General features: G+C 33.3%; 1 protein-coding gene across 2 annotated transcripts in view; it reads left to right on the top strand.

The window, feature by feature from the left end:
* LOC142353727 (trissin receptor-like) overlaps positions 1–17,017 on the top strand; it is a 111,906-nt gene that overhangs the window by 17,356 nt on the left and 77,533 nt on the right. The window contains exons 1-2 of one of the 2 annotated variants that reach the window (XM_075406068.1): positions 2,585–2,630; positions 3,254–4,697. In XM_075406068.1, coding sequence (XP_075262183.1) covers positions 4,277–4,697 — 421 coding nt within the window. In that variant the 5' untranslated portion in view covers positions 2,585–2,630; positions 3,254–4,276. Of the gene's footprint in view, positions 1–2,584; positions 2,631–3,246; positions 4,698–17,017 lie in introns of those variants that run through there. The other variant, XM_075406067.1, reaches the window with a different exon arrangement.

The raw sequence follows: 17,017 nt of genomic DNA, 5'->3' as shown, positions 1-17,017 counted from the left end.
AGGTCTTTTATTTCTCGTAGTTCTAATGGCTTCAATGCTGATTCTTTTTAATTTTGATTTCTGTTCGTAATTGCTGTGTTTGTCATCTTATTACTCTGTCTGAGTAAGGAACCCAATTGGGTTGCTTTAGCATAACAATTTGATCTGTTTATGTTTTATTTAAAAATTCAGACTTTTGAAATTAATTGTTTGAAGAAAATCAGTGAAAATTTGAGCTTTGCCACTTTTTACATACTTTTTGTCTATGGCTAGCTCAACCTGTAAAAAAAACGCCGTATCATCTTTATAGTAAGCCACAATCCAATCTCTATAACTGTTTGGTTTCAAATTAATTGTTTCATGGCTCTGATTTTCGCATTTTCCCTTAAAAAGTTCTATTTGGAAGTGTGCGAACTTCTGATTTTATTCCTTATCACCTTGCTCACCTTGCTCAATGCTCAAAACCAATGTGAAAGTACTATTGGCAAAGCAAGGCTGCCCAATTAAAATTATTCAGTGTTCTCAGTGAATAGATTGTCATTTTTGCTGTGACAACGTTTCTTGCTGAATTATTTGATGTATTTAAGAAGTTGTGCTTGTTTTTTCGTTCTTTTGGAAGGCGTATAACGTAATCTGGATAATCACAGGGCTGAATTGCTTCCTTGAGAGGTATAGATTAATTAAGCTTCGATTGCTCCCTCAATTAAGCATCAAGTTGTAATAATTAACCTTTTTAATGATTTCTGTTGATATCTAATGGTTCAATCACTTAGGAATTAATGGTTTCCTACAATGGAAACTTATCATTGAACTTTGGCCTTTCAGAAAGTTTTTTCCAATTGATACAGAATCTCTTTAAGGACAGGTCTAATATCTTTTTTAGTCCTGTACACGTTATTTTGTATAGTTTAAGTTTTATCCGAGTTCAGTTTGATTTTGTTATTGTGTTTAGTTTTAAATATGTACAAAGAATTTTGCGTGTAATTACTGTTCTTTTTTCTTTGACATCTACGTCTCTGTTGTCTCTTAATCTCAATAGGAACAGGTTGCATCGGCCTTCCAGTGCTGCATTACTTCATTCATTTACTGATTTGTTGAACAATATGTGAATTTTTAAAAGTTTACCTCTTCCTTATTTGATAAACTTTTGAGTCAAAAATGCGGATGAGCGGGATCAGAACATTATGTGCGAACGCCCAATACCGAACCCATTTATTCATTGTGTTGTCAGTACCTTCAAATATTCTCGATGTATTTTTTGCTCGACCAATTAGCGAAAATATTGGTTAGTTGTTTAGATGTATGCGTTGTCTGGTTTTGTGTACGCTATCGATAATTTGATTAAAATCAACTAAAAGTCGATATTGAGACTTTCAAGAAGGTTTCGTTGTCACGAAAACACCTCAACAAGCCTTTTTATTGATTTCTCTTCTACTGAAAAGCTGTCATAGCTTTGTATGAGGATGTGTAAAGAGCAAAAAAACAAACTCTAAGATGCGAAATCAATTCAAAGCTTGCGCAAGTTTGTCTGTATGCGTATGTAATATACGAGAATTGGTACGTATTTAATTTTCTTTATATATTGAATGATCTTAAGCTTCAATAAACAGTTTTTGAGTTTTTTGCGCAGGCACAGAAAAAAGAGTATCCAATATCACATTACAATTGGTTTCGGTGTAGTTTTGAGCTACCTCCATTAATCTTTTAACAATCAGCAAACAGTCAACTGTTTAGTAAGAAATTTTGTAGTTGGTTTAACGTTGAAATTTTCTTCGGTGTTTTATAAAACAATAGGATCTGTAGCTGATCTACTATCCACGGATGTGAAAAATCTTGCAAATGAATTGTTTTTGCAGGTATTCGAATCAGCTAAAACAAAATATATTCTAAGAATGGTGTCATGAATACTTTTGCTTCACTCTCTAAAATTATGAGATCTTGATTTAACTTAGAAACTGCAAGATAAGGATGATCATGATTGCAGTTCTGAGTGACAGCAATAGAGGATTATTTAGATGTAAATATTTCAAATATTATTTCAAATATTTAAAGTTGTAACTTAGTTTCTATGATGCAGCAGAGTGTAGAATAAAATCATATTATGATAAACGAGAAATGGCCTATCGTAGATTCAAAGAATCATCGCCAGAAATATTTCTGTTCAATTTAAAATAGTAATGGTATGACCCAGCGAATAGTTCCAATGAAATTGCTGCTATCTGCCGATGAAAATTTCTCGCAGTTCAACTGGTGTACTTATTTGGGGGACGGCACCAATGGCAACCACGTTTAAGTAGGCAAAGAAAACCCAGAGATCTGTGCCAAATTTTTCATCCTGTTCCAACAGACACCCTCTTCCCGGTCACTTGCTTCCTTTTCCCATTCTTCGAATTAAATCTTGTTTCAAGTTTACTTTTTTTTCATTAACGAAGCAATTCTATCTCAGGTGACAGTTATTGCATAAAAAAGGCCACACCTGTAAAAGTGTCTTTATGTTTGCTTAATCAAATAAACAAATAAAACTGTTTTGTAGCGATTTTGTTGCTTTTGATTTTCCACTATTTTACTACTGATGAATTACGGTACATAAGTTTTATTGCTTATAATTTGCCTGAGTATAGCTGTAATTTTCCTCAAATTTGTCATTATATGTATTTATATATTTGCAGAATGATTAAGCCAAACTTGTTTTTGGTTCATGAAAAAAAAATGCGGCAAGAAAAATTAAAAAGTGATTATATCCTATTTTAAACAGTTAACTTCGGAATACTTTACTGTAATAGATGGGATACAGCACATTGGGAAATAGAGGAAATGTTTTAATAGTAAAATGATGAAAAATTAAATATAGATATACATATGTAGGAAACAGAACTCAATTCAAAGCAATAAAGTCTAATAAAACGAGTATCAGGCTCTTTAAAGAGTCATAAATTTTGTTCGCATGCGCTGTGTCCTTTTAATATAGTATGGTAAAAGTCATATTAAATAGATGTCCAATCAATGAACTCTTAGTTTACGGAAACATGTTAGCTTTTTAGTTCATTTCCCATCAACTTATTTTTTCCTCTGTATATTTCACAAGCTTTACGTGAATAAAAAATAACTTATACTCGAAGAAAAAATCACAAAATACTGTTTAAAAAACCGTTTAATGTCAGAGACTTTTTAATCCCTCAATTTTGATTGGCTAAAAAGGAAAAGCTACCTTTATTATACTCGCTCGTTTTATGAGTCCAACTGAAATAAGGCTTCTCCATTTTGAAGTAAATAGTGACTATACCGTTTTGACGACTGAAGACGCAACAAATTGGAGATAGTTTGTATGTAGATTGCGTTATTATTTCAGTTATTTTTGTTTATTCCAATTATTTACAGGTGATTAGTCCCCCGCAGTACCCCTGTGTTATCCCGCAATTGACGCTGCAGGGGAGGAGAAAATCTTTTTGAATTTGCCCCTTCCCTAATTCTTGTTAATCCTGCTTTACTTTATCTTCATTTTTGCTGGAAATCCGTTCAAATAGTTCCATTCTTTTTTCGGTGCATATGCGTAAAAAATATATTTAAACGCTTAATTTACAATCTCATTCGGGCTGAAATGAGCATAAACTTAATTTCTTTTTCGCGTTTTAAATTGGACAGATTTTACCAATCAAAATTATTCTGAAAATTGCGGTTCAATATTTCATGCGCTAGGAAGCTATTTGCTAAATTGAGAATTCTTAAACTAACTTTGCTGCAGAAATTCAACATCTCATAAAAATTGCTCCAGGTTTTTAAAAATTTACCCCAAAATCGATTATCTTTCACTTCTGTTAATTACAGCACTTGAGATTTATTCACACCCCTTTTTGTATTTTGAACATCCCCCATCTTTATCTTTGTGCAAAAATTTTATTCCTCGATTACCATAATTTAGTGAACAAATGAATACAAATTGCTTCCAGCGCTTTCACTCAATTTTTTTCATCGCTTTTTATAAATTTAATCTTTCTTTTCAAATCTCAGTTTGTTATTTTAACTTGAAACTCAGAAATATTCCGCATTCTATCTCATAAAATCCCACTTTACTTGGAATCTCAGACAGTCTAACTGTTTGATAAGCACTTTTAAAGTCACTCACACAATAAAACCAACTGTCAATCATTCAAAAGCTTTTGTTCAGCTCTGACCCCAATTTTTTAACATTTCTGTATTTTTCCACAGCCTAACCGTGAAATTCGCTATACCGAAATATATAAAATAGTTTCCCCGCAAAGTATTTTTCCTCGTTAAGTTAGAATTATTTGCAGAAAAAATGTGTGAAACGGTAAACGAATCAAGTTCGACCGAGGAGAAACTGAGCGCAGGAGTTCTAAAAGCGGGCGATTACGGTACCATTGCAATTTGTCTCGTTTCGATGATATTCGGGGTTACCGGCTCCGTTTATGTCTCGGTTCGAATAATCCGAGAACCGAGATTAAAGTCGTTTCGCTACTTCTTCGTAGCCAATCAGTGTGTCGTTGATTTTTGTACGACTTTCTTTCTCGCGGGAACTCGATTACTTCATTATTATGAAATAGTGAGTGTTGTTTTTCGTTGCAGAGCACTGTTTATCTTATACGCAATTGCGGAATATGTTTCCCCAATGATTTTGTTGCTTTTAGCCATGGAACGGTTTATCATTACAGTTTACCCGCTGCATAAAGACACATTTCTAAGAAAGAGAAACTACCTTGGTGAGTGCAGGATTTTTTTTATTTATTAATAAAATATTTTTCGTTTCCTCGAAATCGCAATGGGTTAATAATAGGAAAAATGCAATTATGATTTGTGTTTTTTCTCCAAACTGGTTTCTAGGCTATATATTCTGAGCAGCAACGCTCTGCTAGAGACTATTTTTTGCGTTTGAAACAGTTGTGTGCGATTAATAAAACTAAACGTCATTTTCGAAAATTTATAACTTTAATATGTTATTCGGAACTGCTGGTGCTATTTCTTATTAATAACTCCACAAAGATGAACATAAGCGGTCACAGTAAACGTTATGGCCGAGCGATACGTGGCGTGATAGCCGAGAGGTAAGGTGTGTGATTCACACGCCAGTGATTGAGAGTTCAATCCCCTGCCGCCGTGAAGCTGTCTGTGTAAGGATGAGCTCTTACTTGACCATAGCCTGACCAATGTTCGCTACAATGATGGTACCAAGTGAAAGTCTCAGACGCAAAAAAAAGTGGACATAGTCACCATTCATGCTCACCAAATGAACAGTCTGAGATGTGGTGAATAATTGAAACAGGACAGCTGAGAACAGGCTACTGTTTATAAACTGCAGACTGAAAGCCTAATGCTGCTTCGCTGCGATCACGCAGAAACACATTTATTATTATTACTTGGCTCGCTATGTTAATGAATACGATTTATGCAACACCTTAGCAGATCTGTTACATTTGCAAAATATTTAAGGCAACTGAAATCCACTAGAGACTATTACCATTTAGATGTTATTCTGTAGTGTTACAATATCACTCCGTTCCAAAATTTGTTTCAGTTTGAACGCGCAACGACAATGAACAGACATCTCGTTACACAGGTGGAAAGACAATTTGAGAAGTGGCTCAATGCTGTCTTTCAGTTAACAACATTTTCCAAAGAAGAAATCTATAGTTAAGAGGCTTTAATATGCAATATATTTTTGTAATAAACTGCCCAATCGAGCTATCAATCAATTCAAAGATCTTTCCATATAAATTTACCGTAAGCTATGTTTCGGAGTTTTTTTACCCGGGTCACCGACCGCCCTTTGTCACCGACCGGGTCACCGATCATAACTTTTCTTTGATTTCATAGAGGTCATGTATGATTAGTATGATTTCTTAGAGGTCACATTATGATCTCAATTATGATTTCTGGGAAATCATACAAGAATCATTCTAGAAACTTGACAGCTGAAAAACTGTATAGCTTTCATTGTCGTTAGAAATTGAAAAATTTTCTTGAAAATCATACAAAGCCAAATATGATACACGAAACATGGACAGACGATAAAAATTCCCGTAGAAAGTAATCAGATTGCATTTAAATTTATTATGTCGTATGTGCAGCCCATATTTGATTTTTTGGGTGTGCCAAAGCATAACTTTTGCATTGCATTAGGTATTGCATTTCATGGTCTCTTGGTGGAGCTTAAAGTAATGCCGGGGAATCACAAAGTGATGCCATAACGATAAAAATGAAGAATTTAATTGAAGGAAAAAAAGATGCAGGACACTTGGTAATCATACTAAAATCATATATGGTTTGTTGCTAATCATATAAGGATCATACATGATCTCTATGTTTGCATACCTGAATCGTACGAAGAAATCAAGTATGGACAGCGTAAAATCATATACGATCCCTGTATGAAAACAAAGATTTTCCAACTGGGGTTAATTGCTGTAGAAAACGTGGATATTGGCACATTTAAAAAAAATTTGGCGCCTGTAATTTCATCAATATATAATTTAATTTTCACTTACAAGAAATAAATACTGAAAAAATTTTAAAAAATGAACAATGAAACGTTTGAGATGGCACCACAGATCAGAGTTTGTTTTTTACTTTGTGACTTTGGGATATATACATTCTCACAGGGATCAACTCTGTTCTTAAAACGTTTATCGAAAATTAATCAAAACCTTGTGTTTTTAAAAACATAATTGGATTACTTTCTAATTTTCGTGTCTGTTCTTCATGTCTGGGTAGCCCTGGTTCTGATTACCCAAATTAGTTGTTTTTAATTGTAATTATTTATAAATAAACAAATTAATGGACATTACTGCAAAACCGAGCAGTTATCGATTTGATTGAAATACAGCAGTAATGGTTGTAACTGAGAGCTGGAAAAAAAGAAAAAAGAACACTGTATTTTCCCAGTTGCTTTATAAATATACACATGTTAGGCAGCGTATACTGTCTTGAGTTGTCATTAATCAATAGATTACAATTACTTTTTTAATAACAATTATGAACATAATTACTGAATTTAAACGCTCTCCAACTCATTGAGCCATAATTTAATTGTCCAGGGTCTTGAATTGTTCCATGAAAATTTTCTTCTATTTAATTTTTGCTGTCGAGTGCTTTAGATCTAAAAACAGTTTCAAAAAAAATTTAAATTGAATTTCCTTTCCTTAAAATACTATTATCCAGTGACACTGAAGATGATTTTTCTGTTAAGTAAAACGTATTTGTTCTTTTTTATGTAGTAACTAGCGGTTTGTATTTCTAATCCAATTCCGGTCAAGAATGCTCTTTTTTCGTTGCTTATTAAGAGTCTGACATAAGTTGGTAGCCGATAGTATAATAGGAACATAGTTGGGAGGATATGGTCTTGCCTTTTTAATTGCGCTGAGGAATTATATTTAGCACAATGAAAGCTAGCCTTCACCGCTCAGCTTAGTTGCTTTTCTAATGTTATGGTTAAATTACTACTTATTGTTGAAAGTATAATAGCTGAATACTATATATGACTTAGTACTAGTGTGTTCAGGATTGATAGTCTTAAATGCAAAGGTAAAAGATATCTCAAGGTTTATATTGCAGTGCTAGCAACATCATATACACTGCTGGCAAAACAGAACCCCGATAGAACAGAATTCTTGGTTTTCGGCAATCATTGTGTACAGAAGCAACTCATCATTAAGGACCTGAATCAACTCAACCTTGACATGCCTACAAACTCAGAAGAAAAGCTGATATCAGTAGCTCTAGGACTTTCTGAAGGCTGATTCAGGCTAAATGCTTTCTGGTGAAGCTCATAGAATATAATTTTGCAAAGTAAAATGAGCTCAGACAATTTTCAATTTATTTCAAGCTCTAAAAACTTCAATCTACAAACATTAGTTTTTGAAACGTAATTTGAACTTTTAAATAGGACCAAGCATGCTGGCAGTATCACATACACTGGTAGCTTTACTGGCGACATACCCGTGTATGTGATGCTGCCAGCGTACCAGTGTATGTGATGCTGCCAGCACTGTTCTCTACTATTTAAGAATTTGACGTAAAAAATGCATCTCTTACTTGCAAGTCTGTTGTGCTAACAATTAAACCAACTGCTCCCGACGTTGGTAGTCTTTCTGAAAGCATTCTCTAGTTCTTTATTAATCATAGGTTTCATGTCCACTTCCTTAGCAATTTTCGGCTAAAATAACTGAAGCTTCCTGTCAAGCTGTTTCCAGCTTATCTTAATCACAATTTACAATTGATTGTCCCCTCTCAACCTCTTATCAAAAGCATCGCTCTTTATCTCATTGAATCTAAATTTTCAGTCATGTCGGCTTGTAAATACGTTCTATTTGTTCAGAAAACGCTGAAACAATTCTTTTGCAAAGGCTTTTTACCATTAATAGGTTGTTTCTCAATTTTTGTCTCTAATTAGAGATTTTTTGCAAACACTTCGATTGTTGGTTACAAATTTCAAAGTAAAGCTCGTTAACTACCCTAATAAGTCTTTCTCAAGAATTTTTCCACAATTTTGAATTCTTTTCGTGGTCAAATTACCCTGACTTTATCCCATGTGAATTACTTTTGCCCCCTTTTGATGTTGCAAAATGTAGACTTCAATTAAAATAACACCTACAGTTTTTTTTACTATAAATTCAGCGTATCGCATCTTTTAAGAAAAACTACATCACTCGGCTAATAAACTTGGTTCAGCTTTCATCAAGTATTTCACGTGGCTTCACTAACACGTGCATCTAATTAGGGTTATTTCTGCATCAAATTGCAAATACCTCACAATTTTGGGTCTCGTAAAACCAGTTTTTTTAGGGTTACTGCCTTTTGTTCCTCTAGGGAAAAGTTGCTTACATTTCAGCACGCGGCGTGAATAAGTTCTGGTGCAAAATAATTGATTTCTCGTGGGTAATGACTAGTTTGAGAAAGAAAAGAGTCTACTTATAGTACTTGTCAATATTGGACTTCTAGGTCGAATTCTTTTAGAACGCGTATCTTTTATCTGAAATTTTTTGATTTCTTACTTTTGTCGTTTGTCATCGAGACACTCTGATTTGTTGTTACATATTTTTGCTCACATTTTCTGTGAAGAAATACGGCAAGAGATAATTTGCACATTTTCATGACATAAATTCAAGCAAGAAAAACTTTGAAAAAAGATGCTGGGATTTATATCTTGTGTTTCTTAAATCATGCGATTGTGTAAGAGAGCTTATTCAAGCCCACATACCGACAAATGTGACTTATAAAACATGGCTATAGTTGGAAAGAGCTGCGAAAATTGAAGCCCAATGAGGAACAACAACTGGGTTATCAATCTCGGAAGGTGATTGATAATTTACCAGTCCAACTCAGCTAAGTGTCTGTGCATTGTAGGAATAACCAGCCAAACTAATATTTGTTCAATTCCAAATTTATTTAACCAAAAAAATCGTCTTTATAACATGAAATAATAGGTTCAATATATTTTGCTGTCATAACTTTCTTTCCAAAATGGTGTTTGAAAGCAGAATTTAATTTATAAGCTAAAGTGAGTGAAATTGAGCTGCTTTATGCTTCGAAAGCTTGGTTTTCCCAAACACTTAGAGTGCTTTGAAGATAAGTCAATTAAGAGTTCTGAATGCATCAAAGTATTTACTTAGAGAATAATTGTCACCAACAGATCGACTTGTCTGGCTTCCAAGAAACTGATTCGCAATTTAGCACGTAAAACGTTTCAAAGCAAATTTTATAAATCAAACAAATTAACTTTTTGGCTCATAGAACTCTCATTTTTGGTAAGTTCTTAGCTTTTTTTTAATTTTCAAGCTGTCGCGGAAGTACATTCTAACTGTTTTATCGCATCTCTTTCCATCATCATCTTGCACAATTATTTCAATATGTGAAGCGTGCTGCTAGTCTACGATGTTAATTGCCGGTGATTCTCCAGAGTTAATACTAAATGAGATGGTTGAGATTTCTGCTGACATCTCCGGAGTTTTTTCAACTCTCCGAATTGATGGCGAGCAAATTAATAAACTGTATATTAGAGCAATTCTTTGCTGGTTATGTTGATTCTATATCAACACCATTATAGTGAGAGTTAAGTATGGGACTTTGTGGGTTGCGACCCCACAATCTCCTAATTAATTGCCTTCCTGTGCTCTCCACTGAGCCAACTGTTCCACATTGCGAGAGTCTTACTATGCTCTCTTATACTGAGCTATCATTTCAAGCTCCATCTTATGATCACAACTTTACTGTATCCCACAAATTATTTATTCTAATACTATCCCAATAACACTGGGACAATTAGAAAGCTACATTTTTTGTTCGTCCCATTTTATTTTTTGTTTTATAAATAATAAAATGACAGCATTATGCAAAGAAGTTTGAAAGCCTTACGAAGAATTTTAAAAGGCTTAATAGATAAATAAATGGCGCGTATATGTCTAAATTTTACTTGAACTTTTTGCAAACACCTCAGACCAGACCAAAATTTTTCTCCTGTCGCATCTCTTATGTAGCGAAATGTCGGTTCAACAATTGCCAACAAGTTAGCGAAATGTGATCAAGAAATCAATTTTACTTATACATCGAATAAACGAAATGAATCAAAGTTTGACAGCAAAGCGTTTTCATTTCGTTTATTCCATTAATAGGTAAAAATAATTTCTCAATCCAGACGTTGCTAACTTGTTTGGGCAATTGTTAAACCGCCATTTTGATACATGAGAGATGCGATAGGAGAGAAATCTTGGTCTGGTCTGTGGCGTCATTTGCAAAATCGAAGTTCAAGAAAAAATTTAGATATACATGCCTCATTTATTTATCTTCATTAAGCCCTCTAAAATTCTTCGAAAAGATTTCAAACTTCTTTGCATGATACTGTCATTTTTTTAGTTTGAACACTTCGCACCTGGCATGAACAAAAAATAATAAAATAACATTTCCTCATAAGTTTTTTTTACACTTACAAATTATAATATGATATACAACTGACTTTTATCAAAGAGCAAATGAATGTTTAGCCATATGCTTACATTATTTGATTTTACTCGTTTCCAATCCTAACTAACACTCCTTTAAGATGGTACTGTGCTGTCTTTTTCAATTAATTCATGTTTTAAAAAGTGGAAAGCTTTTGTCTCTTGGGAAACGACGCCCTAAATAGATTATATCTATATTCAAATTCAACTGATTTTGAAGGCTAGAGCTTAGGTGAAGCTCCGTCAATTTTAGATCAAATTTTGACAGCAAAGCATCTAAAAACGCATTTCAGTCATTTGGCATTTAAAAGGTCATCTCCTTTTTTTGGAAAACGTGATTTGAACAAAATTTGATCTTTCATATTTTTCAGAGCATTTCGCTAGTTAAGAAGTAAGCAAACATTTTAAAAGGACTCAAATAAGTTAAATGGTCAAAAGATTCCATGTTTATGTTTACTGGATAAATAAAGCAACGCGGAATTAACACTGCAATTCAATTTTGTATATTTAGTACCATAAAATTAGGATCGAAGTTCTAACCTCAAAACATGCACTAAAAACCTGAAATGAAGGTGCAGGAAAGAACGCTGACATGCAAATGACCACTTAGTTGCTCACTTGCATGATTTGACGTTTTTCGAACGTTCAGTTATTTCATCTACATGTATAGCGCGTACCATAAAGTTGAAATAAGCGAACGTTTCAAAAGCCACAGGTTAGAGTTCAAAGGTCAAAGTTCAAATTTAAAACATGTAGAAAAAATTGATAAATGTAAAGTTGATGTTGAAAACGTTGACATTCAAATGAGCAGATTGATGCTCAATTGCATGTTTTTGGTGTTTTTCGAACGTTCGCTTATTTCAACTTTATGGGACAGGCTATAGACTATGCTCTTTCTTAAAATGACGGTTTTTGAAACGTTCATTTGAGTTTCTACTATAAACTGTGATTTAAGCTTCAGTTAAGCCAGAATGGCAGTAACAAGAAAATTGATCGCTAAAAACAAATCTAATTTGACCTGAAATTTCATCAATGGAATATATTATATTGTTCAAAAGAGGCTAAATTGAGAAATATTGAGATCCGTCCCGTATTCACTCTAGTCCAATTTGGGGGGATTTTTGTGATTGTGTTACTATAAATAACATATGGTGCAAATCAAATGAAGGGGATTTAGTATAACTAGATTGTCCACCGTCTGAGAAAAAACAACATAACATCAATTCAATATATTCAATGCTGCGATATACCTTATTCGAATCCGTTCCTGCTACCACAATATATTAATTTCAACTACAATATTTTCCTCAGAATAAGTTCATTTCAGTGTTTTTATTTCAAAATCAGTTCCATTTGAGTTGCTTTATTTTCCGTCCGTAAAGGTCGCGTCTGTGGAGGCGTGATTAAAACAAAATTTTATAATTCTGAGATATTTTCACATGAATGGTTAAAACTCGTCTTTTAATGCATTAATAAGCGAGTTGTATGAATTTTACCATATTTCTTTGACAGATTGCGCACTTGAAGTTCTCTTTGAGCGTTTCTGTGAACAGGAAAAAAGCACTTTGCCTCGGTTGAATAATTTAGTGTCTGCAAAATAGAAAAAACAAAATTGTTTCATTTTCAATTTGACATGGCATGTTCAACGCAAAATAATACATCTCAATTTTTGAAAGGGCTATATGATTTTTGCCTTGCTTCTCTAATTTTGTTCTTTTTTCAGATATTCGTCAAACTATGCACTACAATAACACCAGAAATTATGAGTATGAACAAATGTGAAGACATACCGCTGTCTAGATGGGTAAAAGTATTGTAATTAATTAATTTCTTTTTGTTAAAAATTGATCTGAAATGAAGCTGAAATAGTTCGACGGAAGAAAGAATGCTCTGCAAGAATGAAAGCAATTAACAATTGATTTGAGAAGACAAATGGTTAGTCCATGATTTAATATTATTAATTTTTTTGTTATACTCAATGAAATCTGATATCTCGAGACTGTTGTGTTTGAGAACACAATCTAGCATTTTTGTTTAATTAATGTCCTACCAATTTATTAGTCCAACTGTTGATTGTTAATTCTAAAGTTGAAAAAAAATACATTTTCTCTTCTCTGGCGTCTGTCATTATTTGTCTTAGAATAGTAGTTTGTCCTCGTTTTTTTATTACAGGCAAAATTTAATATTTTGGATATTTTCGAAAACCATTGAAAGACAAAGTGAAATGCACGGTTCTGAAAACGACAAAACAAGCCTCAAAGGTACATGTTATGGGAAATTTTATCAAACTTTAACTGACCAAAAGATAAGGAAATTGGAAAAAAAAAGAATTTAAAGTTACGGAACATATCGAGTTTTGCCATAGGTAGAAATTCTTTTAAGATAGTGGAAAAAATGAATATTAATCTCTAGGGATGAATCGTAGTATACAACTTCATAAACTTTAAAAAATGTGAAACAATGAAAATTAGAAAACTGATTATGGCTTAAAAACATAAAAAATAACAGGTCAAAAAGCCAATTGATTTTTTTATGTTTCTGAGTTTTTTGTGTACGGGAGTGATGAGATGCAAAAATTGGAGTCCAAAGTTTTAAAGCCTCATATCAGTAACACATACAGTTATGCGCTATATTAGCTAGTGATGAGTGTAACTAAGTACTTGTTTCCAATCCAATATCTCATCATCCACGCATATCTTTTACTCTAAAACTAAACAAAGATCCCTTCGATGAATTAACACTGTGAAGGAATGGCAGGCTCAACATTGATTTATAAAAACCAAGCTTGATCAATTTTTTTACTCATTTTTTAACATCGGAAAAATAATTATAGTACGAACTATACTGCCATGTTTGGTAATAATCTAGTCGTTTCAGCTAGTAGAAAGTTAATTATAAGTTCTCAAATAGACAGCTGCCACGAAGTTTATGACCCAATACAAGCAACGGTATTCGGTCATTAACTTGTAGAACAGCTCAATTTTGTTTAGTTGTTGTTGTTCTCATCTAAAAGAACCTTTGACTGCCCAGTTGTCAATTTTGTAGTTGTTTTTGTAATTCCATTTGAATGTCCGTTGCGTGGTATGCTACAGTAGTCTTCGAAATATTTGATATTTAAAGGCAAGTTTTGAGGGACAATTGCATGATTTGTAGAGAAATTTATTCCGTTTTTTGAAAGATTTCATGGTGCTTTAGATCAAAATTAGAAAGCATGGACTTGGGAGGTATGCTGATAAAGTTGCTGATATCCTTAAATTGAATACCTGGAACGTGACGGGAGGCGTATCTTAAGATCACAGAAGATTGTTGCAAAAGATTTTTATCTTAATAGATGTCTAAGATTAATGACTATTTTGCAAGATTCTTGCAATTTCATTCCCGCGCGTAATTTTTTAGCACTTTTTTTAAGAATTTACTTTAAAAACAACAAACTAATTTTTTTTGCTTAAGCACAAAATTTTTATTGACGTTTGGTCTCATGCCAGGAAAACTTAATTTCCAAAGACAAGAGCTAAGTAGTTGCTGTCTTGTTTTTAATATTTTGATTGTAATGTTCTGAGAAAACATTTACTCAATTAATTCTTTTAAATTTAGATTTGTTTTTCATGATGCTCAATCTGGAGGAAGACACGAAAATAATAAGATTTTAACATTTCGATTATCATTGGGTGTTAATGCATTTGGAATAAAAAATGTGTGGATTTTTGGTTTTCAAATGAAAGAAAAAATAACGTTTCTTCTCTCATATGTCACGCATCTCAAACATTGTTCATAACTTGGACAACTTCTGCGAGAAGACTGATAATCATGCACGAATCGTGCAAGACAAAATGCTAATTTTTTAAGATTCTGACAGAAAGTCTTGCAAGACAATCTTGTAAAATTTTGACTGTATCTTACAAGATCTTACAAGGATCTAATTATTTTATTCGGGTATACGTAAACGAAATTATACAGTTCATATTTTCAGGTGCAATCTCTGGTTGGTTCACTAGCTTCACTAGGTTACTTGCTCAAAATGGCTTGACTTTGAATTTGGGAAAATGAATTAGACTTACTGTTTGGGTTGACGAATAAATTTAACACGTTTTTCTTTAAAGTTTGAGACAAAAATTGAATTTACTTAATGTTTCTGTTGAATCTTAAAATAAGAAATTTGGCAATTATTTACGCTACCGGATTAATATCAGTTGTTTACTCGTTGATATGGTTCGGAATTCAGTGTTGCTTTTTTTTATGAAATGAAGGCAAGAATTGTTACAACACACACGGTGTATCTATAACTGTTCAACCCACGGTGTAACTATAACTATAACGTTATAACTGTTCGACCCCATTATTTGTTTACATATAAGGACGTGAAAATTCCGCCTGTTTTATTTGACTATTAAGTATTAAAAACTAGCTTCCATTTCACTTCAATTTTAAAATTCAATCTTTTTTGTGTTCCTTATTTTAATCACGGACAACAAATCAGGATATATAGGATAGCGTTAAAAATATTAGCATGAAAGATATTTACGTCCTTGAAAATAATGAACCCCAAAAGCGCCTGCTTTAGATACTTTTTACCACCTCTCTTTTGTGCAGACAAAGTGTTAATCTAATCACGAACTATTATCACCCCAAAAATCAATACTAACACATGCGTGATTCTTAGATCTAAAAATGAACGTTAATATGCCAAAAAGGAAAGAGCCAAATTGTAAATGAAGTTAACTCTTAACAATAGTTGCCATCCCAATAGACAGGAACAATTTAAGGAGCATGAACAATTTCAGAGTGCTTGTTGCGATTTTAGAGTGTATGTATATCTAATTTTGGTTAGTCTGGCTGTTTTTTTTTTATTTTCAAAGTGCGCATAGTTCAGCATAAGTAATGTAGTTCAGACTAAAAGTTGGGAACTACACTTGTTACAACCTTGAAATAATAAGAAGCAAAAACTGTTTTGAAGACTTGAAATTTGCAGCACCTCATGCTGTTTAAAATTAGAAATTGTGAAAATATGCCAACTTGTAAGTTTGTAAGTTCTTATTGTGTGGGTTTATTGACATCAAACGATGCGTGCGAGGTACTTTCCTCTTCCTCAAAAATTGGCAAAATTGGCATCAATCTCTGGCTCCTCAATTTAATTAATTAGTGCAGCCATATGAAATTCGCATTTTGAAGAGTTACAATCATATTTTGACCTTGACCTTTGTCGACCTGATGACTTTGCTAACCTCTGTTACAATGTCATTGATAGGTTGCAGATGTTTTGAGTAGTATACGTAAAAATGATCGAATTTTAAACTACTAAGAATGTTTTTATTATTATCATTACGTTAATTAAAGGGCAGCTATATCTTTGAACTTCAGACAGTCAATTTATAACAACGATATGGAATTTCAAAGAGAACTAATGCGACTATAACCATCTAAGGTTGTAGCCCAATTTCAAAGAGTTTATTGCCCTCTAGTTTGAATAATTGGACCAAAAGATATGTATAGCTTATTGAGGCTACATAGGAAGCAGTTAGCCGAGGAAGCTGGAGGATGGTGGAGGGGGGGGGGGGGGGGGGGGGGTAGAGTAGAATGAGTAAACCGTGGTTGTGATGTTATAAAAAGAAAGGAAAAGAAACGGGAAAAGATAGGTCACAAATTGAGCCTAATTGGTGTTGCCATTTACATATACCCGTCTAGGAACCCCCGAACGGGAAGAGATCACAGCAGTGAAGAAATAATACACAGGCTGAAGGGGAAGTTAACTGAACCCGAAATTGAATGAGGCTGACTAGTATGAGCTGTTGTTTTGTAGTACAACTGATCTGGTTTATTTCTTCTTTCGAAGTTATACTATCCATTATCATGATCAATCGGTATCAATCAATATCAATTCAGTATCCATCGGTATCAATTCGGTATCAATCGGTATCAATTCAGTATCATGATCAATCGAGAACTGAGTGTTTTAAGAATTTAGGGGTGTGAACGATTATGAAAGCATTGATTAATTAAATATAGCTCCAATTTAGATCATATTCCAGAATTTTTCTAGCTTTTCGAAAAGCATCAGTACACATAAGAAACTTGTGTAGCACCTAAATACA

This window comes from Convolutriloba macropyga, chromosome 14, assembly GCF_964194025.1.
Source record: "Convolutriloba macropyga chromosome 14, txConMacr16.3, whole genome shotgun sequence".
Taxonomy (NCBI): domain Eukaryota; kingdom Metazoa; phylum Xenacoelomorpha; order Acoela; family Convolutidae; genus Convolutriloba; species Convolutriloba macropyga.
The sequence above is the reverse complement of the archived record's forward strand: the minus strand, read 5'-3'. Positions and strand labels throughout refer to the sequence as shown.